Source organism: Cyprinodon tularosa, unplaced genomic scaffold (assembly GCF_016077235.1).
Source record: "Cyprinodon tularosa strain WSP-4 unplaced genomic scaffold, ASM1607723v1 ctg519, whole genome shotgun sequence".
Taxonomy (NCBI): Eukaryota; Metazoa; Chordata; class Actinopteri; order Cyprinodontiformes; family Cyprinodontidae; genus Cyprinodon; species Cyprinodon tularosa.
In genome coordinates, this window is record NW_024039251.1 from 303680 (window position 1) to 329987 (window position 26308).

General features: G+C 37.7%; 1 protein-coding gene across 1 annotated transcript in view; it reads left to right on the top strand.

Moving 5' to 3' along the window:
• Positions 1–26308, top strand: part of LOC119795640 (neuroendocrine convertase 1-like) — a 122191-nt gene that overhangs the window by 21184 nt on the left and 74699 nt on the right. The window contains exon 4 of the mRNA XM_038303716.1: positions 25011–25092. Coding sequence (XP_038159644.1) covers positions 25011–25092 — 82 coding nt within the window. The remainder of the gene's footprint in view (positions 1–25010; positions 25093–26308) is intronic.

Sequence of the window (26308 nt, forward strand, 5' to 3'; positions counted from 1 at the left end):
ATAATTGGGGGAAACCAAATATTACACCAAACTGCCTCTCTGGCTGCAGCGCACGTTCGCATAGGGTGACCGGATTTGGGTTTCTGGGGCCGCTGACTGGAGGTGTTGTTCCAATTAAATCTACCCGATTAAATCTAAACACTATGGTTGATGAAGTTCAAGCCTAGTGTCTAATCATAATCTTAAGAATGTGTATATTCCTATGCTGTATGTGTAGAGTTGATGGGGATACCAATTCTGGCAATATGGGATGAAATAAAACGCCTGATGTTAGAACAATGACTGGATAGTATAACATAGAGAAATTGTAAGTAAATATAAAACATAAATATAGATTTAAGTAATAAATTTCACATAGGAAAAAGTAATGTTCCTATTGGATATAGTCTTTAATGATTACACGTACGCTCCATTTTCTATTTAATTTTTATTACAAATATATGGTTGACATCAGTTTTCAATGGGATGAGAACATTTAGACAGCATGAAAAGACAAGAGATTTTTTAAGGAACGTGTTGAAATGAACAAGTAGCTGCTAGTTTTCAGAGAAAGGAGTAGAAACTACTGTCAGCGACCTGTTTGGATGCAAACGCTTGTGTTTTCTTTTTTTTATCACTGGCAATATTGTGCTATAACATGTGAAAGGAAGAATAAAACAGAAAAGCTCATCTTTCATAAACATAACACCTTTCAAATTTCACGTTGAGTATGTTGGAATTGATTCGGAGTGAACTCGGTCACCCCGTCCGCCGGGGAACCGGCCCCGGAGCTGACGGCTCAATTTGAGTCCCCCTGGACATTTTTTTAGGAATGTAAAGTAGGACATCTGGTCACCCTACGTTTGCAACTAAGGGGGAATAGATCTTCACAGGGGAACAAACTTTTGCACAATCCTGCTCCCAGCAGACTGAAGTAATTACCTCTGCCAAGACAGTTATATTTTAAGGAGAGTTTGTGTATAGTGTATCTCTATGTCTGTCTGTGAGCTGGATAACATGAAAAGTTATGAATGGATTTTAATTAAATTTTTCACCAGAGCTCCATCTTATGCCAAGGAACAATCCATAAAATTTTGTTGATGATCCAAATCATAATCCATATTTTAAAGGATTGTTTAACATTGTGAGCTAATTATTTATGGAGGAAACAAGCAAAGTACTGCAACAATTAGCTGTGGACAAGTAGCCTTCAAGCTTTCAAACACAAACATCTACTGTACATGCTTGTGGTTGCTGCAAAAGATTATCCAAATTGAATTGCAACTTTGTTTAAAAAAAGATACATTTTTGGTACAGTTAATTCAATTAAAACTGACAAAATATAATTAAAAAATGTTACAAAACGGTATAATTACAGTCATTCCTTTTGCCAAATAGTAGTCTATATTGTGTTATTTTTTGTCCTCTGTTGACTAAAAAATCTAATCACCAATAAGTAACATGTAATAAAACAGCTTTTCTTTTCCCTCTCTCCACCGAGTGCTCCTGCTGCTCACCGATGTGATGGCGCCTTGGGTGGTGAGCCATATCACCCGTATTAAAAGCTGCTGCAAGCAGACAACAAGTAGATAACATGGCCATGTCAAAGAGAATCACACCGCCATCAGCTCTGATGTTACTCAGCATGTGTATGCAAATTAAACTTAATTTCCATGTTTCAATCAGGGTCTAGTGTTGATTAGCAAGAAGGAGAAAATTAAACATATGATGTGGCGAGTAACAGATAAAACCATGTACCTTATTTCTGATTTCTGACTCTCGTCCATTTTGCATCACCCAATCACTTAGTGTTTCCCACCTGCAGTAAAACCGTTCTGCATCACCGGCTGAGCACACAATGCAGCCTCCTGACCGGGCTTTAGTTGCCAGGGAAACCGTCACCCTCGGAGATATCCCGTGACAGTGCAGGGTGAAGGAGGCGGGATGAGAGGAAGGGTCTGAGGTATGGCTTTGGCCATGCACGTTCTCCAGGGGGCACCAGACCTTTGGACCTTCCCCAATGCATCCCCTTCAGCTCACAACACACACGAAGCAGAAATTAGTGCACCCACACACACACACACACACACACACATAGAGACACACACACAGAGGCATGCAAATAGAAGCAGGGGGAAGAACAGGAACCAAAGAGAGGAATATTCCTAACTTCGATTTAGAATTATCATCTGAATCAGTGTGCATGTGATTAATTGAAGTAATTTATGCACAATCTCCAGTGACTCTGGGTATGGTTCATGATTTCATTAAACTGTTACTTTAATTACTTTTCTACTTTCATAACTTAGGTTAAAATGAAAATGCTCCACATTTTCTAATGAGTTGTTGTAAATTAACAGATTGCGCAAAGAAGGTTGTGGATATAAATGCATTAGGCTTCTTCTGCCTGCTGCCGTTAAACTATTTTCTAATATGAATTTAACTCTTGCTCAGGCCAAGTAGCTTTAATCTTTGAAGCTATTCGTTTTTATAATTTTATTAAATACTTTATTGATAGGTTATCTGTTTTGTCAAACCAGATGCACATATAGTTGCTGACCTGTTTCTAAACCCTTAACTTAGCTGTGAGTTTCACTAAAATGTATCTGGTGGTGAAACTTTACCGATTTAATGAGCCATTTGGCTCTCATTGTTACAGGTTAAAATAAGTGTAAAGCAACACAACTGACATGATGCATAAATGAAAAATATCTCTGAAACTTGTTTAATTATTTGCATTCTTAATTTGATTCAAATGGTATGTAGTAGAATTAATATTATTATTGATATCTTAGATTTTAGAGTATATAGATTTTAGAGTATATGGAAAAAGCTTTTTTCAAACTTCCCTACTTTGTTTAGTTGGTATAATACCGTTACAGTCATGATGTTTACACAAGTAATGTACTTGACTTACATATTTCTTATGTAGATTTATATGTGATGTATATGTGTTATGTGTTTTTTAAGTGCTTAATGCACAGAATATTTTCCTTTTAGTAGTTCTTCTAAATATACATAAACATACATATGTATATATATCCATCCATCCATCCATCCATTTTCTTTACACGCTTGTCCCAAGTGGGCTCGCGAGGGGTGCTGGTGCCTATCTCCAGCAGTCAATGGGCAAGAGGCGGGGTACACCCTGGACAGGTCGCCAGTCCATCGCAGGGCAACACAGAGACACCCAGGACAAACAACCATTCATGCACACACTCACACCTAAGGAGAATTTAGAGAAGCCAATTATCCTAACTGTCATGTTTTTGGACAGTGGGAGGAAGCCGGAGTACCCGGAGAGAACCCACGCATGCTCAGGGAGAACATACAAACTCCATGCAGAAAGACCCCGGGCCAGGAATCGAACCCAGAACCTTCTTGCTGCAAGGCAGCAGTGCTACCCACTGTATATATATATATATATATATATATATATATATATATATATATATATATATATATATATATATATATATATATATATATATATATATATATATATATATATATATATAAACTGCTCAAAAAAATTAAAGGAACACTATGAAAACACATCAGATCTCAAATCGCAATGGGGCAAAAAATCATGCTGTTTATTTATACTGATATGGACTGGGTGATGTGTTAGAAACAAAAGGATGCCACATCATTTGATGGAAATGAAAGTTATCAACCTACAGAGGGCTGAATTCAAAGACACCCCCAAAAATTACAGTGAAAAAATGATGCGGCAAGATAGTCCATTTTGCTGAAATTTCATGGCAGCAACTCAAAATGGTATTCAGTAATTTGTATGGCCCCCACGTGCGTGTATGCATGCCTGACAACGTCAGGGCATGCTCCTTATGAGACGACGGATGACGTCCTAGAGTATCTCCTCCCAGATCTGGACCAGGGCATCACTGAGCTCCTGAACACTCTGAGGTGCAACCTTGGGGTGTCGGATGGATCGAAACATAATGTCTCAGAGGTGTTCTATTGGATTTAGGTCAGGCGAGCGTGGGGGCCAATCAATGGTATCAATTCCTTCATCCTCCAGGAACTGCCTGCATACTCTAGCCACATAAGGCCGGGTATTGTCGTGCACCAGGAGGAACCCAGGACCCACTGCACCAGCATAGGGTCTGACAATGGGTGCAAGGATTTCATCCCGATACCTAATGGCAGTCAGGGAGCCGTTGTCTAGCCTGTATAGCTCTGTGGGTCCCTCCATGGATATGCCTCCACAGACCATCATTGACCCACCACCAAACCGGTCATGCTGAATGATGTTACAGGCAGCATAATGTTCTCCATGGTTTCTCGAGACCCTTTCACGTCTGTCACATGTGCTCAAGGTGAACCTGCTCTCATCTGTGAAAAGCACAGGGCGCCAGTGGAGGACTTGCCAATTACGGGGTTCTGTGGCAAATGCCAATCAAGCTCCACGGTTCCTGTGTGTGTGTATATATATATATATATATATATATATATATATATATATATATATATATTTATTTATATATATATATATATATATATATATATATATATATATATATATAATATATAATATATATAATATATATATATATTTATTTATATATATATATATATATATATATATATATATATATATATATATATATATATATATATATATATATATATATATATATATATATATATATATATATATATATAATATATATATATTTATTTATATATATATATATTTATTTATATATATAATATATATATATTTATTTGGTTTTTAAGTACCACTTAAGGTAATATTATCTGCATTAGTTAATATATATTATATATTATATATATATATATATATATATATATATATTTATTTGGTTTTTAAGTACTACTTAAGGTAATATTATCTGCATTAATTTTCAAAGGATGTCTTAAAAGTTGAATCTGGTTTTATGCTTTAAGCAAGACAGGGCTGACTTTAGTTAATTAGTTCACAGTATTTGAATTGTGGTCAGATTACATTTAAACCATAAACAATCCGTTCAAGACTTTGGTTATCATCTGATACAACCTTCTACATATGGTTTTGGTTTGGGTGTTTCAATTCAAACAATAGTGGGATTTCTTTTTAACATCTGCACAAATAGCTGAACACCTGACACGTGAAAACACCCTTAAAACAGCGATGCTGAACATTCTAGTGAGTTGAAAAACGAAACAAAAAAAAGCTGTAAATATCTGCCGTGTTTTGAGTCAAGGACACAGTGGGGTGTCAAAGTATATCTTAAACACTTAAGATTCTAGCTCTGCCCTTTTCAGCATTCTCACCTCTTGTCTTTCCTGGAGATTTCATCGTCTTCAGGATTACGAGGGTAAGTAATGACCTACACTTTTTTCTTTTTTCTCCAAATCTCCGTATTTGTCCATGTCTAACGGCAGCATCTTTGCTTCGGCTTGATAGGCTTTCAGATCTGATTATGGATATTAGTTAGAGCTCAGTTAGCTGCACTAACAATTCCCCTGTGGCTTTTACTGTTCATTGCTGCAGATGCTATCAATTCCCCAAAGTAACAGCGCAAGATATTTCCAAACAGTTGTGGTGAAACCATCAAGAAAAAAAACACATTTGGTAGGAAAAAAAAAATGTCTCTTTTCCTTTTTTGTTGTAAATCTTAAAGGATGAATGAAAAAGATCTAAGTTAGAGTGAAATGCATCCACTAGTGGACAAGCTGTGGCTTAGTGGGAGGAGTAATCACTTTCCACTCAGAAAGTTGTGCAGAGCAATTTAAAGGTGTGGATGATTTCCAGATAATGTTTACTAAATATATATATTTAATGATCCATAGAGGTGCACCTCATGGAACTAGGTTTACTGTAAACATCAGCCAAGTCCAAAGTTATCTATGGGTTACAACATACATTGACTTCAAATGAAAGCAAATTATATTCTCTTTTGAGGGTCAATAAAGCTCGTGAATCAGCGAAGAAATCACTTGTTTTTCAACTCGTTTCTCTGTTCTTTCTGGTTAGTTTGTGGCAGAGGGCAGGTGGATGCCGCTAATATCCCTCATTCACATTGGCAGAGACAGAAGATTTTTATAGGGGCAGCCTAGAAGGGAACAATGTACGTACAATGAAAACTAATAGGCACCTAAACTGTTTAATTACCAGTCTACATTAATCGTACTGTACCAACTGGAAAAAAAGGACCACCACATCCACATATTTACCAAGTAAATTATCAAAGACAGAATAGATTCAATGAAGCACCCCCTAATAAATCTACACAGATATTTTATATATCTATGTTATCCCAATAAATCATTTATTTTTCTGTATAATACACACATGAATAGGTTCGGCACTGTTTTTTTTTTTTTTATAATTTAATTTAAGACTCCCAAGAGGCACATAATTTTACCTTTTTCCTATAAAACACGAAAACCAGCTCTGGAGAATAAATTCTATTGTTTTTTTTTTTTATTATTTAACAATAGTATATTGATGTAAATAATTAGTTACTGTACTTTTTTCAGTTTGGGATTAATATGCAAACAAAAAACAAAAAAGTCAAATTAGTCAGGACATTCTGCTTGGGAACTGTTTGCTCAGGAAGTGGTAAATTAGGACTACATATGAACCACAAATCATCTGGCGGGGATTGCCACAGCGGTGATCAATGATTGGCCTGAAATCCCCCTAGCTCCGCCCCTGCTCAAGCACTGTGGCAAATCTTCCCTTTAATTGGGTAGCATAGACTTAGACTTTATGCAACTTTTATTGTCATTTTGTACACACAGGGCCGGATCCATCAAAGGTTTGCGTGTATAAAAACGTGAGCTATTTCACTGCGCACGCTAAAAAATTTACAAACTGATCTATCAACAGCGTGCTAAAAGGATTTGGTCTTTAAAATGTGCTAAATAGCGCCTGTTATCCATTTAGTACTTTTTCTGCAATTAATATGCAATATGGGGCGTTTACACGCAAAAGTGCGTCTTGTGGGAGGAGAACATGTAAATATAATAATTTAGCACTCGCAAAGTGATTTATCAACCTGAAAGCAATTTTGCTTACGGTATCTGACTCTATATTTAACACGTTTCAAATGAAGGTGCAAATGGTCTGTATGCGTAATTGCGCAGTGCGCACACATGGCAGCGGTTATTGCCGCAAGAAGGAGACATTGAAATGAAGCAAGGAGACGCAGAGAACGCATTTTTTCACTCCGTGTGAATATTTTTGGAATGAACGAGGAAACGATCAAAACATATCGTTTATCCAGCATTGCCATTTTGGAGCTGCAATTCCAGTGATTTGCTCCTCACAGAGCGTCAGCTGTACTTGTTCCTCAATGCTGGTCAGAGGCATCTCATCTACTGTGCCCCCTCCTGTTTTGTTCGCAGATGTTTTGTTATATGCCAGTTTTTCTTTGGTTCGCCTTCTAATATCCTGGTATCTTCTTTTTACTTCATCCACTGTTCGCAAGGTTTCACCAACAGCGTTTACTTTATTACAGATTTGTTCACATATAGCGTTCCTCTGTGTGACAGGCACACTTCTTTGCTGTAGCTCACTTAAATGTTTGTTGGCTTCATCCACCAACACCTCCATTTCCATGGGGTCGAATTTCCTTTTGCGCCTTCTGCTGTCCAAACTCGCCATGCCGCAAACCACAAAACGCGCAAAACCATCATTTAAATAGGGCGTCTCCAACAGTTTTGCACCTGCCACCAGTTACGCAATCGCTCTTGTTAAATCACCCGCAAACCATGGTTCAGCCCCTCGCGCAAAATTCCAGTTTGCGAGCGCAAATTACTGCACGCAAAATTGGATCTTGATAAATCCGGCCCACAGTGTTTACCTAACAAAATTTTATTTAGTACAGCTTTCCAGACAGTAAATGAACATTTCCATTCCATAGAGTGCAGCAGTGATCAAATGTAAACAGTGTGGGGAAAAAAAAAAAAGCATTTTGCAAAAACCGCATTGATATGGAAGTTCAGAGCATTAATATATATGGTGCAAAAATGCAGAATTTTTGGTTTGGTGTCAGTGTGATGCAGAGTATGTGATATGACTTACAGTTTTCTTAACAGTTCAGCAGTCTATTTATTTAGTATACATTTTCTATTGAAATTTTATGCCCCACCTCCACACATAAAAAAAAGAGACTTTGGGCCGGATTTCAAGATTGAAATCAAGATTGGATTCAAGATCCAATTTTGCATGCAGTAATTTGCACTCGCAAACTGGAATTTTGTGCGAGGGGCTGAACCATGGTTTGCGGGTGGTTTAACAAGTGTGATTGCGTAACTGGTGGAAGGTGCAAAACTGTTGGAGACGCCCTATTTAAATTATGGTTTTGTGGTTTGCGGCAAAGAAGTTTGTAGTCTCTACAAACCAGTGCATTAAGAAATTTAAATCTTACAGTGACCCCCCCCAAAAAAAAAAAAAAAAAAAAAAAATATATATATATATATATATAAAGAAAAAACTTTGGCAACCTTTATTCCCTAAGGTGGTATGTGGCTGAATTTCTACTTCACTGCAGTAAAAAAAACAAAAAAAAAACAGGTGTTTTGTATTGGCCTGTAGAAAAATGCACATACCAAATGGCTCACAAGAAGTGACTGTGGATGAGATTACTGCGCGTACGCATCCCCGCAGCATTGGCATGTTGCTCCACAGGCGCAGGGGGAGAACCCCGACCCCGTCGGACAGCACTTCGGACAGCACTTCTGAAAAACGAGATTGGGAGATCCCAGCTCTCGCTGCAACCGTACGCTGGAATGACCCAGATGCAAAAAAGTGCAATTTTGCAAGGAGTTTTGTGATATCTGGTATTGCGTGGGTCCTCCTTGTGGCTGGCTCCAAATCCATTCAGAGTTCCCCCAACAGCTCCAAAATGGCAATGCTGGATAAACGATATGTTTTGATGATCGTTTCCTCGTTCATTGCAAAAATATTCACACGGAGTGATAAAATGCGTTCTCTGCGTCTCCTTGCTTCATTTCCATGTCTCCTTCTTGCGACAATAACCGCTGCCATGTGTGCGCAATTACGCATACAGACCATTTGCACCTTCTTTTGAAACGTGTTAAATATAGAGTCAGATACCGTTAGCAAAATTGCTTTCAGGTTTAATAAATCACTTTGCGAGTGCTAAATTAATATATTTACATGTTCTCCTCCCGCAAGACGCACTTTTGCGTGTAAACGCCCCATATTGCATATTCATTGCAGAAAAAGTACTGAATGGATAAGAGGCGCTATTTAGTAAGTTTTAAAGACCAAATCCTTTTAGCACGCTGTTGATAGATCAGTTTGTACATTTTTTAGCGTGCGCAGTGAAATAGCTCACGTTTTTATACACGCAAACCTTTGATAGATCCGGCCCTTTGACATCACAGCCTTGTAATCACAAAACATGCACTATTCTAAACAGGAGTGTATTAAATTGACAAATGTACTGAAAAGATTTTAACGTTTTATACAAAAACATTTGTTTTCTCACCGTTTTTTAAAACTTGCATTACCAGTGTTAGGAATAAAAAACAAAAGTGATATTAGTCATGGTGCCATTTTTTCTGCAACATGGTAATCTTAGTTAAAGGTACAGAGTCACATTATATACCTTTACAAAAAGAGACCAAAGTGCAGTTGGTTGTGATCAAATAAGGCTATATACTCAAAGCATCCATCCTGATAATGTTTCCATCATCCTTTTTAAGCCTAAATAGAACCCCAGCACTGGGTGTGAGGGACTGAAATAAGCAGATGTGGTACTGCCACCTAAAGGCAGTACCGCTGAACTACCAGAAAGCTCGATGGTGGCCATTGATGCAGCTACTCATTCTCAACCTTGCCAACGAGGGTTTAAAAGCATTGCTAACACCAGTAGTACTATTAGTAAAGACATGTAGTCACACGTCTATGAGCTTCATAGAAATCATCAGAATGCTTCCTGAGCTCCAGCTTTAGTCTACTCCAAAGATCAGACTGGTCTCTCAGTGAAACTTTAGTTTTATTGCTCTTAAAATCCAACATCTTCTTGCACATTTTTACATGTGATCTTCGAATTTTTTGGTGACTAGGATGGGACTTTATTTACTATATTTGAAATAAAAAAGTAACAAATACTAAAATACTCTCTAATTTGCCATTAAAAGTGTTTTACACTGAAAGCATCAACGATATTTTATGCTTGGTGAAGTCAAAAACAAAACATTCCTGTGATTTTCTAATCATGTCCATAACCAAAGGCTCTAGCCTTGTATCGCCTTAGCCTTCAACATCACTAACTTTCAACACATTGCACTTTACCTTTTTAATATTATACTTATATCAATTGCATAGTTTCCTGTTTTGTTCACTCCGAAATACTGTCTCATTCTCCTTGGCCAGACCCCTATTTAATCTATTTAGAAAATGTTATATATTTTTGTTATATTGCATGAAAATCATTACTTTTTATTAGTGTTTCACCAATACCAGTATTGGGTGGGGCGCCGATCCAGCACTAAAATGGTGGTATCGGTATTGGCGAGTACCAACAAATAGGGCACCAATACCATTTTGAGAGCCAAAAGTGTATTCAACTATTGTCACCCATTCCAGGTAGGCAATAAAAAGTTCTACTGGATTCTCTTTGTATTAGTCTTTTTCCTGATTCTCAAAGGTAGGAAGCAGCTTAACAAAGCCATGATGGCAATTATTTTACATCCAAGTAGTATGCAGTTCTTCATATATACACACACATCAATTTCAAACAGATGGTATCGGTATCGGACAATACTGCACACCCAGGTATCGGGATTTGGTATCGGGGCCAAAAAATGGTATCGGAGCAACACTATTTTTTATTAAAAGTCGTACCTGTTAATATAAATATATATCAAGTTCTAAAAAATTTAATTTGTAGTTACTTTATTTAAAAAAAACTTAACATGAAAAAAGTCTTTCTTGCATACATAGATTAATAAATTGACAATGTCTTGTCTCAATTGTCCCTCCACCATACACATTAAATAGTGAATAACAGTACAAAGTTTTCAGGTATTAAGTAAATTTGACGGATTAATCAATAACTCAATTAATTACAGTACTTGACTGATTTCTCTGAGGCACTGAGTGAAAACTTTTTATAGTGAGTAAATAGGATAAATAAATATATGAAATAAGAGAAATCAAAATTTTTCCGACCACAGCAGAAAAGTAGCATAGTGGCCTGAATTTTAGCGCAAATTTGATCAAAGAAGCAGGCTATGCTGACATCTGGCAAGAACCCTGTTCACATGCTCAATGACCAGATATGTAACAGTATAACAGCAGATTAATGGGTCTGTAATGTTTCCACCAGATACGGAGCAAATTATGATCAAAAACAGTGGCTAAGTACATATGTCCCACTTTAGTTAGAAACATTTATATGATTATTACAGTAGTTGAAACTCTTTATATCATATTATCTTTGTTGAGATATAGCAGGTGTCATGTCAGTATTACAGGTTAAGATGCCTCAAATCTTGTGTTAAAGCTACAGTGTGTAATTTTCAGCGACATCTAGCGGTCAGACTGCAGACTGCAGCAACATGAACGTCTCCCCCCCAACAGTACGGCGAGCGTTACGGGACAAAATGTCTTCCACGACGTCGGAATCACCTACCTTCTCAAGTGATGAGGTTTGTTTACATAGATAATTTTACAGATAGTATTTCATTAGTCTGTGTAGGGTATAGATTTCATGTAGACTTAAGATAATAAATATACCCGTTATTTTTTCTACGTTGTTGTGACGTTTTGGTGAGCTGCTTTGCATGGTGATATAAACAGATGAAGTAATTGTAGTCATTAGTTTAACAGCGAGATTGTGTTCGCTGGAAGAATATATATTCCCTGTTTACAGAGTCCAAGTCATGTTTGTGGCACGGGGGTTACAAGGCGAGGAAGAGGGAGAGGAAGAGGGCGAGGGCAGAGAGGCCGTGGTGGGCGTGCAGCTAGGGCCAGGCGAGGGAGGGGTGCCAGCGGGGTGAGAGCAGAGGAGGAAAGGCTTGAAGATCTCCAAAGGAGCCGGAGAGAAGTAACCGAGGTATATATCCAGAAAATTATTTTACAGAAAATTACTGAATCTTTACCTGTGAAACGTCAGGGACGTTGCTGAATAAATATACTGGAGAGTAACAGCATCATCACGCAGCATGTTATTGTTTTAGACAGGTCTGAGCATCCTGTACTCCAAAAACTGCAGTGATATTAGACAATTGTGTGTGTAGGATTAATTACCTGTCCAAGAGAAAACTGGCAACTTGAGCGTCACTTTGAAAACCTTTTTCCTCCATCAGTGACTTCCATCGTGTAAATGCCGTGCCAATGTTGATCCGTGTTTTTTGCCGTTTCTTGTCACGCTTGCGTTTATTCTCGTCGTGTTTCCGCTTCTTAGATGACGGGGGTTCGGTGTCCACCGCTTTTCGTTGTGATACAGAGTAGGCATGATCCTCCATTCGTCTGATGTTTGGCCACACAGTGCCAAACAGTTTGCAAAGTCCCTCATGCCTGCCGCCTTGTTCACCTTTCTTGTTACTGAGGCGCAGTATACCTGCTTCTTCTTCTTCTTTGGTTTCAGGCAGACTAAACGCTTCTCAGGCATAATACTGCCATCTACTGTTCAGTACCGTCTCAGTTCATCTCTCTCAACTTGCCGTAGTTATTTTCGAGCGTAATGGGAGATCTCGCAATTGCTAGTTTGTTGCCTCTGCGCTTGCCGTAGCGCAAAGATGTCAGCCTCCATGGCTGCGAGACCCGCTCCTATGTAATTATAAATAACGAATTCTAAGGCAACGCAAATATTATGGTTAAAAGGCTGAGCTCATAGGTGATGATAAATAACATAGTTATGTATAATATATTAAATTTCTGACTTTATATGCCTGTAATTATTACACACTGTAGCTTTAAATGTAATGTTATGTGCATTTGCATGTAGTCTAATGATGAATACTTTGTTAAAACATTCCCAAATATGTGGTTCATCTTCACCACATCTTTTACATTCTAGGACTAAAACCAAAAATAAATAAAGCCAAGTCAGTTGTTTTTCAAGTCTTACTGTAGCTTTAACCTTTAGGTGAAAAACTGTGAGCTGTACTACTACCCAAAGTGTGAGGATTTAATTATCACAGAAAGACGTGTTACATTTGCCTGCCTTTAAAAAAAATGATGGTTTTAAAACAGTCTGAGAAAAAAAAAATTTCTAAAGGGAATTTAAAATATCCCATGTGATGGACTGAAATTTTTATTATGCAGGAAGTTTAACGAGAATGTCTTTTTAATGGGTTGAGCAAAGTAGGTGATAGGACATTATCCCAAAATCTGCCAATTTTAAGATTATCTTTGAATACTGATATCTGCTGTCACATGTTTAATACAGAATATTTTTTGCTCCTTTTAAAAAAAATATTTAACCATTTTAGTCTTGAAGCATGGGCCCTATGGATAGACTGTTGCAAGGATTCATTTCGTGCAGGCAACCAGATAGAAAACATTGTCTTGCTAGTTTTGATTTTTTTCTTTCTCCCTTCCACCTACTTATCCATTAACACAGAATAAAATCATTTGAGTTTTCCTTCAGTGATTTCTCGCTATTGAGTTGTGTCTCTGTGTATGTGTGTTTCCCTCTCTTCCTTTTTTTATTTTTTATTTTTAGACTCTAGTCACATCCGCAATCCCGCGGCCCTATAAGGAGCTTTCACGCCTTTTGGTTTGCTTTAGATGTTTAATACCCCCTCTCTTTTGTGTCAGGGAGCTGGAGAGGCGTTAAGAAGCGCTGATAAACCCCACTTAGATCCCTTCCTGGCCCGTCACCCTGGCCTGCCGGGCCGCTTTAGCTGGGAACTGATCTGTGACGGCCTGCCACTCAAACTGAGCACTTCTGAAGGCTGACACAATGGAGTGAGCAACAACACCAGAGGGCCTGAGGGGGGGGCTGAGGAAGGAGGTGAGGAGAGAGGGAGGCAAAAGATGGAGAGAGGGGCAAGGGGTGCCCTGAAAGAAGGCGCAATGAGGGGCCAGAGTGTATCTGTCTGTTATCTGTTTCCTCTCCTTCTCAAACTGTCAGTAACACACAAACGCTCTCCTCTGTAGTTTTTCTCTCTATGGTTGAGATTTCTACGCTGACAGGAAGATGAGGGATTAAATAAAAAGGCCGGGAGTTGGTGTGTGGGTTGGTGGGGGAGTTGGGAGCTAGATAATAATCAGCAGTCCGGTGTGGTGTACTGGTTAAGTTGGGGTCATTTGCAGAATTCACTGCTTCCAGCCATGATGGATCCAACATCAGGTCTCACAGGAAGCACGGCGTTGAGATTGACGGGCTCCGGGCGGGGTTGACGGGTGAGTGAGGGTGTGAGATGTGTCCACCACCGGTGAAATTGCCATCACTCTCCCAAGGGGCCGTGAGCTGGTAGCGGAGCCCAAAATGTCAGCGCTGATATCTGGGCAGCTCGGCTCGGCTATCAGGCCGCCGCAGCTGCCTGCCATCCACCGCATCCACTCATTCATAGAGAGACAACAGAGCACACACTCTTCCACACTTTTCTTTCTCTGGTTGCAGCGCCTATGACGTCAGCAACATAGAGCCATATTTGTGCTTGAACACACATTCATGCATCCACAGATATCTTTAAAGAATAATTTCACACACACACACTCTTACTCAATATTGATGTTTCTTTCTCTCCTAAAGTATTTGTGTTTGTTAGTTCTACCCCACACTGCATGAAAAGTGGGATTTTCGTCAATATACGGCACTGTAGATTGTCGTGGAACTTCAGGTTAGCGGCAGTTTACGGCAATTTGCAGGCCTTGCCGTAAACTCCCGTAAATTGTCAGAAATTGACGTGGAATTTCTTAGGCAGTGTTCCCCCCATGCCTCCCCCCCATGGAATTCTAGGGGAGGCTTTAACATGTAAATGAACATGCTGTGAGCTAATCAAATGCAAACCAGGGTTGCAGGGGGGGTAAAACCCCCCCTGCAACCCTGGGTAAGAAAATCTCTGATACAAAGAGATCAGGTATAGCCTCTTACATTTTAGCTTAAATTGATTTATTTAATTAAAGTATAGAGACCAAAACAGATCTTTAGCTGACAGAGCAATACATTTAGAGCAGTAATTATTTTTTTTTAAATTTGCATTTAAGATAAAAAATAAAATGTTGTCTGTCAATATGCTCAATTCACAATTACTTAAGTGGAAAAGTTTCAAGAAATGAGTCTGAGATGATTCACTTTATAACATGGCGCATTATCCTGTTGGAAGTAGCCATCAGAAGATTGGTACACTGTGGTCATAAGGTCATAGGTCAGCATGCTAAATTGGTTTTAAGTGGCCCAAAGTGTGGCAATAAATATCCTCCAAATAGATGGTAGAAATAGATCAGGCCCAGTATAGCCTAATTATAGACTCTTACATTTTAGCTTGAATTGATTTATTTAATTAAAGTACGCTAGATTACTGTGTATGCAAATGTTATGTAAAAAAAAATACACAAAATAATTTACTTCAAAAATTAGTTTTAATCAGAATCAGTTGGCTGTAATGGTTAATTTTTTTTTTTAGATTTCCACTTTTTTTTTTTTGTTATTGAATATATAAGAAAACAATAACAATCTCAAACAACAAGTCAATAACAAATATTTCAATACAAGAAGAAATATCACAACTCCTGCTTTTGAAAAATAAAATTAAATGCACAGGCTGGAACAAAGTATAAAATAAAATAAATAAAAATAAATAAAATAATAATAGGGTTTAAAGTAAATTAATCAGTGGGGACTACCAACTGAAATTCTTCAATTAACTCAAACAATTTAATTGCATTTAAATTCTGCATCTTTCTCAGACATCTTTTGAAAAGGGAAAGTTCATTTTTGAGAGCAGAGATTGAGAGGGAGCATTTTGCATAGCGACATTTATGGATATAATACTTTGTTACAATTATTAGAATATTGATTAAAAATTCCAAATTTTTTTTCTTTAATGGATAAACCGAATTTAATGTTTTGCCAGGAAATAAAATCTAAATTTATTGTTTTAGAAGACAGAAAGGTTCGAAGTTGATCCCATAAGTTGAATACTTCTTTACATTCATAAAAAAGATGTTTAGTTGTTTCCAATTGAGTTGTACAAAAGCCACAATTCTCAACATTAAACTTAAATCTCTCTCTTAAAAACTCATTTGAAGGATATATGTTATTTATTATTTTAAATTGTAATTCTTTATATTTAGGAGGAATTGGGAATTTCAAATAATTTGTCCTAATTTTGACTATCATAGATTTCTTAAAATTTTGTTAGAGAGCTGTGCTTTTTGTTCTTCCTGGGTACATATTATTTATAGAATATTGATTCAAAAACTTGTTGTTGCATTTATTATCTCTAATGTCCACCTGCTCAAATTCAATCTTATGGAGACAAACAATTGCAATTGCAAACAATTTATAGGTGCATTACCGCCACCTTCCAGAATGGAGCGACGCGAGCTCTTCTCGCGAGTCCTTCCGTATAACAATGACGTCGTATGTGATTGGAGGAGCCTGATGAGCCTTCGGCCCCATCGTCCAATCACGTGTGAGCTTTTGTGCACTACGACTTCTCGCGAGACCAGCATATTAGCAGACATGTTTGTGTTACTACACTTAGAAGAACTTCATCTCCATTTACCGTGTTTGTATTTTGTTGTTACGTGAACAATGGCTGCACGACGTCTCGCGTTCAACTCGCCTCCAACTGCTCTTAGTCCACAACTTTCGGCCAGCCCGCAGACTGACGAGAAGAAACTGCTGATTGCTATCAGCGGACTGTCTCGTCAGCTTGCCCAACATACTGCCGACATGAATGAACGCCTCACTCAGCTGGAGAATTCGATGCGTTCCAGGTTGTAGTCCATAGAGGACAAGATGGCGGCTCTGCAGTCGAGCAACTTTGCAGGATATACGAACTCGAGGAAGAGAAGACGGGTGCACAACGCCACGCTAGCGGTAAATATATGTTCGATTACTGGTAGCTATGCTAAAAGCAGCCTAGCTTAGCTAGGCAAGCTAAAGACAACCTAGCCTAGCTAGGTAAGCTAAAAGCAGCCTAGACTAAAGCTTTATTAAAGTGTATTTTTTGTGATTCACAGGAAACAATATGCCGTCTTAACAACTCGGAAACTAATTGCAGGCGCTATGAACCGGAGCAGGGGTAAGGTTTAAAGAATATGCGGTAAAAGGACATGGATACGGATTGATACCGACCATAGCTGTACTTTTTTTTTTTTTTTCACAGACTACAGTCGCCTCACAATGAGGCGGTGACCTCCTATTTGCTCGGATTTGCACGATGTTGATAAAGACGACATTGTGTGTAAGTGACTTGTTTTAATGTTTTCTCCTTCCTTGTTACTGTGACTTGCGTTTGATTTTTTTTTTTTATTCATACCACTCTCATTTAATTGTTTTCCAGCTGCCTGTAAGACGTATTATGAGACGGTATGCAGGAGCTTCAGATACACGCTGCTAGCCAGCACGCTGCGTGCGGAGGCCGCCAGGCTATCTGCTCGGAGTCGGGCCAGAAGAAAGAGGGTAAGACTTTATTTGGTGGCTATTTTTCAGGTGCATTGATAGATGTGTTGTGTCCATATGCAGTGCGCTGATTCATTGTTTTTTTTTCAGCTGCTGAAGGCGAGGCAGAGTGTGCTATCAGATGAGGAAGTGGAACTCTGTAAGTCCGCCACCGTCGACCTCATGTCCGACGAAGAAGATGGCGTCGTCGGCGGTGTCTCTGGATGGATTGTACGGTCGCCGCCATTTCGTAGGCCGGATCTCACTGAACTCTGTGTTAAGCTGCAGTCCCGGTTAGAAGCGATGCCGAAGTACAGGGCCACGCACAGTAGGCGTCTGCACATCGGACCTGCCTCGGAGGGAATGCTGCCTGTTACCTCCAACCCCGAGGAAGCAAACGGACCGTTCACGGAGTTGTAATTTTTAGATATGCATGTGTTTGGATACGCGTTGTATATAGTTGTGTGTGTTTTAATAAAGCTCTTTCTTTGCATAAACAGCTTCCTGGCAAATCTTCATTTCCTGTATAAATTCATTCATGTCCTTGATGGTAGCATAATATTTGTGTAGTAGTGTAGGATAACATAAATACACAGCATATGAATGAATAAATATATGAATGAATAAATATATGAATATATATATATATATATATATATATATATATATGAATGAATAAATATATATATGAATAAATATATATGTAAATATATATATATATGCCAACCAATCACGAGCGACTTTACTTGTTTAAAAGGAAGCGGTTCCGTCCAATACTCAGTAAGAAAATTAAAGCCTGGCGTGGCCACGTGTGGTTTTGCTGCCAATCACGAGCGATTTCACTTGTTTGAGAATAGTGGTTTCAGCCAATACTGAGAAGGTTATTCAAGCCAGACCTGGCCAGCCGCGCGGGTTTGCTGCATTAATATGCTAATTAGGGCCATTAGTACAGCTGATCGCTCTCCACATACAGTACGTCAGAGTCCGTTTCCGACAATTTGTGGCACGACAAACGCGGACAAGCAAGGGTTGCAAATTGTCGGAAACTGACGAAAATCAGGCAGATCTGCGGGAGTTTACGGGGGTTTACGGGGACGAAAATCTCACTTTTCATGCAGTGCATCTATACTATTTTGAACTTTCTTTGCCAATCTTTTAACCCTTAAAGTATATATTTTCTAAATCTCTGATGATTAAATAGTCATTGAATTTTTGAATTTCCTAATTTTTAAACATAGCAAAAAAATAAATAAATCTGTTTTTGATGCCTTATATATATATATATTCAAAGTATGGCTTTCTACAATGGCTTGTTGAAGATAGGCTGTTGAGTTACTTGGGCATTGTATTTTTTACTTTGGGATTAATAAAGTATTTTTGAATTAAATTAAATTAAGCTAGCTATATTATGCTCCGGCTATTCTTCCCAACTATCTAATACTGTAACATAAATTTTTTGATCTCAAGCTAAGTCAGGTTGCAAAAAATTCCACTAGATGACAGTAATTTCTACACTACTGTAGGCTTAAAGGAAATGTTGGTCAGCAAGGAATAATCAATGGATCATTATCTATACCTAAAACTAATACGTTGCGCAGTGATTAAATCAATTTAGCGTTAATCAGTAAAAAAAAAAAAAAAAAAAGATAATTTTCGTTTCGATCACTGAGTCTGGGAGCGTCCATTTTTACCTAAATATAGTAACACCTCACTCCTGGCGTCTTATGGCAGTGACGCCATTGAACTTCTGGCCGTAAAAGAAACCACGTAATATGTAGCCAACATTTCCAAGAAGAATGTTTTCAAGATGATTTGGATAATTGTGCGTTGTTGCAAACACCAGATACAGGTTTTGGACTTGCTCAACAGCCAATACCGCACAGTGACGTCACAAACCAGTAGGTGGCAGTAGTGTTGTTTGAAAAACATGGATGTCACCAGTGAATCACATCCAAATGAAAATTACTCTTAATTAAAAACCATTATCATTGATTGAACAGTATGTAATAATTTCATATATAAAGTAATTTCAGAAGCTTGAATTCTGAATATAACTGGACTTTTCCTTTAACAAGGGCTAAAGAATGTTGCTGCAGTAAGTAGTTACAAAGTTTGATTCTTTATTACTTGAACGTCTTTAGCTATGTACAGTAAGTAATAGAAGATTGTAGGTTTGATCCCATCTTCCTTCTGCTATCTCTTGATGTAGGCAAATAACCCAAAGATGAATGTAATCAGATTGATTTGGTGAATGTAGCTCTAAGACTTTGAGCGGTTAGTATGGCTAGAAAAATGCAATATATTCATTCATTGCATTTATACTGTGCTTTGGAGATGAAACGCAAACACTCTGTCAACTCTTTGTCTGCGCTTATGAAGGTTCACTTACCATTTCTCTTATATACAGCAACCCAACCTTTCTTTGTGATATTTTCAAACCATTTACCACATGGGGACAGGAAAATGATTTATCCACATCATCCGTTATAATGCAGGGGTTCACCCCCTAGTGTAAATGCAGCGTGGGGAATAGTAGAAATAAACAGGATTAAAGACCAGTTTTGAGAGGTAATTAAAAAAATGTTTATTGATGGCAATATTACAGTTAAACAGTAACAGAAAAGGTAAACTCAAAAATAATTACACTTGTAAAATGGGTATTAGTATTAGCTTAAAATCACAATGGATCACAGGGGTTCTATCAAGAAAGTTTGGGAGCCATTGATATAAGCCACGATTATTTGCGTGATTTATGTTTGTATGTGGCTTCCACACTAATATGATTACAGGTGAGCCTTTGTAAGTCTTTGCAGAGAGAATATGGATTAAAACATGCGAGAAAATCAGCTTTTACTAGAAAAAACCTTTTATCCTAACCCCATGACATATCTTTAAGCATGTTATTAAACAAACCGACAAAATATCCAGATAGGTCAACAGAGCAAACTGCTTTACTTTGACAAAGTTTCATGCTTGCTTTCTACAACACACATTCTATGACACACATGCTTATCTACATTTAGATCCACATAAAAGAAGTTTACACCAACATGTGTTAGAATATAGGAGTGTGGGAACAGGGTGGGAAACGGTGTGAACATAACTGTAAGATGCATTAAGTTTATTTCTAATGTTGCAGTTCCTAGTGACACTATTTGTTCCTCCTATTGATTATCCTTTACTTTCCTTTTTCCCTATTTCATCATGCAAACTGTGTGTTTTCATATGTCAGCACTGTGTGTGTGACAGTTGGATGATGAATGCCCTGATGGCTTTGGGGTCAGTGTCACAGACAGTGTTGTCAATTGCACCTTCTCCCCTGAGTCTAACCTTGAGCAAAAGCCCCAGAAGAGAGCTCAGTGTGCTTTTAAGGTCAAGTCATGCTCACACAGACACACATCCATTCCTTGCTGAGTCTGTGCCATTAGTAGCTGGTAAGGCGCGCTTTGACAAAGAGGGATTAGCTCTCTATCATGTGTATCGATCAGCTTGTCCTGGCTGGTTCTCCAGAGGAGGGGCTGGCGGGGTTTAACAAGGCATTGGGGACACACACCAATACATGCAGACACAAACACACATGCGCAGCTATAGAGATTATTGTTTATCTACACTATGTACAATTTTTGTTGTTCAAAGCTACTGGTCAGACTTCTCTGTAAAATTTATTTGGATATAAATAGCTGTTTAATCAAGATTTAAAGCATTTCTTTTTCTTTTCTTTTTTTTTTACTTTTTTAGTGTTTCATCACAAAAAAAACATAATTTCTTTATGTCTGAGGCAAAGCATTCTACCTCTACATTTGAAACAAGATGTTTACCAACATTTTATGAATTTAAAATTTTTTTTTTAGCACAGTCGTTAAATTAGACTTTTCGTTTTTTTTTGTTTTTTTTTTTATCTGTGAGGTTTTATAACATTGATATAGAATTTGTATTGCTAAATTGCAGGGTAAGAAGTGTCTTCGTTTTTATCAGTAAATTTGTATACAATTTTGTACTATTTGGTTGAATTTCCTTTAGAATTGGATTTATTGGTCAAACTTTTGCATATTATTCCAAAACCTCCTCACAACTGTAACCAGGAGTTTTGGCCCATTTCTCCTGTAAATACCGGTGTGTATTAGTGGTGTTTGTAGGTTAAATCTGTCAAACGATTTGGCTCTGCTTTTAAATTTTCTAAAGGATCATAACATTTTAAGGTCCACTTCAAAACATTGAATTTGTTTTGCTTATACTATTTTATAATTTTTATAACTTTGCAACATTATTAGATTAATTATCCATCGTGAAGATCTGTATCTACCTACAGTTATAAAATTATGTAAATTTATGTTATTTCCCCTCTTTATTCCTTAGTGATTAATCTGTTTGTCACAATTTAATATTTCAGAACATTAAACAAATGTGTTTTATGTTTAGTGTTGCGCCAATGCCATTTTTTGGCACCGATACTGATACCCGATGCCTGGCTGTGCAGTATTTGTCGATACCGATACCATCTGTTTGAAATTGATGTGTGTGTGCATATATCAAGAACTGCATACTACTTGGATGTAAAATAATTGCCATCATGGCTTTGTCAAGCTGCTGCCTACCTTTGTGAAGCAGGAAAAAGACTAATACAAAGTGAGTCCAGTAGAACTTTCTATTGCCTGCCTGGAATGGGTGACAATAGTGGAATACATTTTTGGCTCTCAAAATCGGTGCCCTATTTGTTGGTACTCGGCAATACCGATACCACTATTTTAGTGCTGGATCGGGGGCCCATCCCGATACTGGTATCAGTGTCGATGCAACGCTAATGTATATATCTCAGTACAAATGTCTGACTAGTAGTTTAATCTCAAGAATAAAGTCAGAATTCTGCCAAAATTGCACATGCATAATAAATAGTGATACGAGCAGTTTTATTTAAAACACAAGCATCTAAATTACTCTCCACATGCATTTTGAACATTTTGAACCCCCATGAGACCCCTAATATGTCACAATCATGAGTTTATGCTCTTTCTCTGCGCTTTCTTACTTTTTATGCACTAGATTCCCTCCTACTCATGTGTTGACCTGTCTCTTTGCACTCATGTCAGCTTTTTGCCACTTAGAGGGAGGAACAAGCTTGTAGAGGTACACTGCCTGTGATTAGCTGATGTTCAGTAAATCCTCCCTGTACTTTTTTTTTTAATGTGGCTACTACTAAAGTCAGGGAAGGCTGGACTTCATAGCCAAACTCTTCTAGTCCCCCTTATTTTCATGGACCTCCATGGAAGTCCATTTAGACCGGGTCCTGGGAGAACGCACCACTGAAATTGAGCACAGCCTTTGTTTCTCTACAAATAGAATCATTACCTCATAGCTAAACATCTTTCACACAGTCACTGGAAACAAAAATTTAGATCAATCCAATTGCAGGCGGATTGAACTGTGTAGTGTGGTTAAATCCTGACTGAGATTTTACCACACTATGCACTGGTCCTCATTAAAAGATGCTGTCTTACTTCGGACAAAACAATATAGCTTTTGCTCACTTACAGGAGCCACTGTTACTGCTTTAAATGACAATCCAAAGAAATCAAATCTGGCTTTACGCTTTGGAAGGATATAGAAATGTGTAAAATGTGAGCGTATTGAAGTTTAACTCAGACATTACCAGCATAATTTTTAAACATTTTCTGTCATTTTTTCACAAAAGGTTATTAAAAGGGAATTATATGTCATTTAAAGGTATAAAGGACGATCTTTTATTTCCAGGTGGATCATCTAGATGAGTGGTCCTCCTAATTGTCAATCATTCTGGTGATATGTTTAAGTAAGGCCGTCCTACGTGCTCGTCCTGTTAACTATATTTTTCTACACATGCGTGGTGTTTGGTGAGCTACGGTTTCAGCCAGTCATTGAAGCTCACCTTTCTCACCACGGTTCTTTGAAAATGAGAAGAAAAGAAAGGCCTCAGAAGAGGCTATATTATATTATGGGATTTTCTGTCACAGTGGCCCGCTGTCGCCATAGGCTTTCACTACCCCGCTATAGCGACTAATAACAAAGATTGCGCTGGCACAGTGCGGTGGAGGAGGAGTTTTGTGACCAACGGGGAGCAAAAAGTAGTGATCATCTTTCCAAACGGTCACTTAACTGAGTTCACTATAAAGTCCACTATATAGTCCACGCTCTATACAGCGATTGAGGGATTTAGGAGTTAGAGCGGATGTTTGGACACAGTAAGCTTGTATGAGCTATGAGAACAGCAACTTTTAAACCAAGCATGCACAAGGAGAAATGGGCTTGTGCACGTCCTCGCATGTGTTGAATAGGCCTTACCTCTTGGGAGTGGATACAAGGTTGTGCATCTGTATTTCTTTTAAAGTGGAGAGGGCGGGTCTTTTCAAAAATTTGTGAAAATCCTCCACTATCAGTTCACCTCTAGAAATCTAATGATCAATCTGCACAATGTTTTTGTGTTGCAGTGTAAAGTTATTTATTTACATTGTATTTCTTAAGTATGCAATATAGCCTGGTGTTTTGAATAAGTAAAAAAAGTTCCCTTTTGCTGCTCAGCATTTAGTTAAAAGTTCACAGGGTGTCTTTAAAGCAGTACTGATCATATGGCGACTTAATAAGCAGAGAATTCTCTCTGTTAGCAAATCTGCATTCAAGGCACATCCTCTCTCTGTCCTGTGTGTTTAATGTCTCGTATGTAGCGTCCTTATAACAGCTGTCTTTCGTGGGTAGTTAAGACCAGCTCCTAGCTTTTGTTAATTGAGTCTAATTGAAGTACATGAAGGGAGAAAAAAGGCAGCAGGCTTTTATGACATAAAAGACTGCAGCCGCCTCTCAGTAGTATTTATTTTCAACCTCTTCCACTCTGATTTAAGTGTGAGCGGACAATAGTGGCCTGACAGTGATATGTATGCACGTGGGTGCGTGCGCGTCTGTGTGTGATCTGTCCTTTGATTTACTGCGCCCACCTTCACAAGGACCAGCCTCTTATCAGATCAAAGCCACAAGCAGGCGGGCTATGAAAGGCGGTTGGGTGTGCATGCATGTGCTCTGCAGAGGACTGAGGTGTGGAGGAGATGGGAGTGTTTTTGTTGCTTTTAACCCTGGACAATGACACTGCAAAGGAGAGAGCAAGTGAGCACTCTTTGAACTAATGAAGCAAACCTTTTACACTTCTTCACAAAGTTGTCCTCTCTCTCCACACAGTATGGATTTTTCTCCCTGGTTTCCAAGTATAATAAAACAAAAGGGAACCAAGCATTTTATTCGCTGCATTCTTGTTAGTTTTTGGTTTCCTCTCTCGAATCCCGATACTTCAAAGATGCAGATTCATCAAAGGGCAGCTGCTGGTTTTTCTTTCCACTTGCTGAGGCAAGCTGGATTTGATTAGATTTTTTAAAATAATTTTAAAAGGGAGAGAAAGAGATTGAAGTGTCTTAAAAAATTATTTTGTTTCTGTTTCTTTAGGTTATCTGGGTGCAAAGGCAACGCAGTCTTTACAGAGCCAAACGGGTGCCGCTGACGGGACAAGACTATGATCAGGCAAAAAGTATGTTTGAATTAAAGTTATCTTTGTAAATATTTTACCTTCTAGCCAAGAAATTGATTTGAAGCCTGGATTTGGGTCGAGTGCTACAAATGTCTCCTTTCTTATGTGAAGCCATTAAAGGTATTTTGGAGAATTTTTTTGCTGATTTTTGAAAAGACCCGCCCTCTCCAAAAAAACAATGCACATGCACAACTCTGTGCCCGTTCCTGAGAGGGAACGCCTATCATACACGTTCGAGAGCGTGCACAAGCCCATTTCTCCTCGTGCACACTCTGTTTAAACGTTGTTGTTTGCATCGCTCATACAAGCATACTTTCTAAAAGAAGATTTGTAATTTTTCCACTATGTCAGACTCACCATCAGGAAGTGAAAATGGGGGAGAGCAAGTAGGATGGCCATATGTAAACATCACCAGAATGATTGACAATCAGGAGGAGCACTTATTTTGATGATCCACCTGGAAAAAGAATATCCTCCACTATATCTTTAAAACTTAAAAAAAAAAAACATCTCTAATCCAAATAAGGCTTCTGGAGTAACTTTGCTTCTTTTCCTTCTCAGATTTTTTTTTTCCGAATAATATTTATTCTATTTCAGATGTGTTTTTTATATTTAATTTTTGATTTCTTTATTCTTTCAAACTTTATTTTTGCATTTTTTGAACAGATTTCATATTTTCAAATTTTGTTGGTTTAAATCTTTTTTATTATTGAGTTTATTAATTTTTAATTTTTATTTTTTAATTGCATTCTTTTCAAACTGAGTTTTTCAGCTCCCATTCTTTTCACTTCTTGCCTAAGATGAATGTTTGCACTAACATGGAGCAGAAAAATAGAAATGCATCTTTGCACCTCACTCCAAAGGAAAGTTTCTATAATAAAGAGTTTTACTATCTGAAACAAGAACACCCTTTTCACAATACTGTAATAGATTAAATATTAGCTTTACTGGTTGTTAAATCAGGTATATATTTATATTTTCTCTATTATATATATATATATATATATATATATATATATATATATATATATATATATATATATATATATATATATATATATATATATATATATATATATATATATATATACTTTTTAAATATATTTTAAATGTGCTAAAATAATTTAAATAATACTGATTTTCAGTATACTGTATATCAAGCAGCTAAGGAGAGGATAAATTATGACATTTTCTGTATTATCTTAAAAATTCAGTT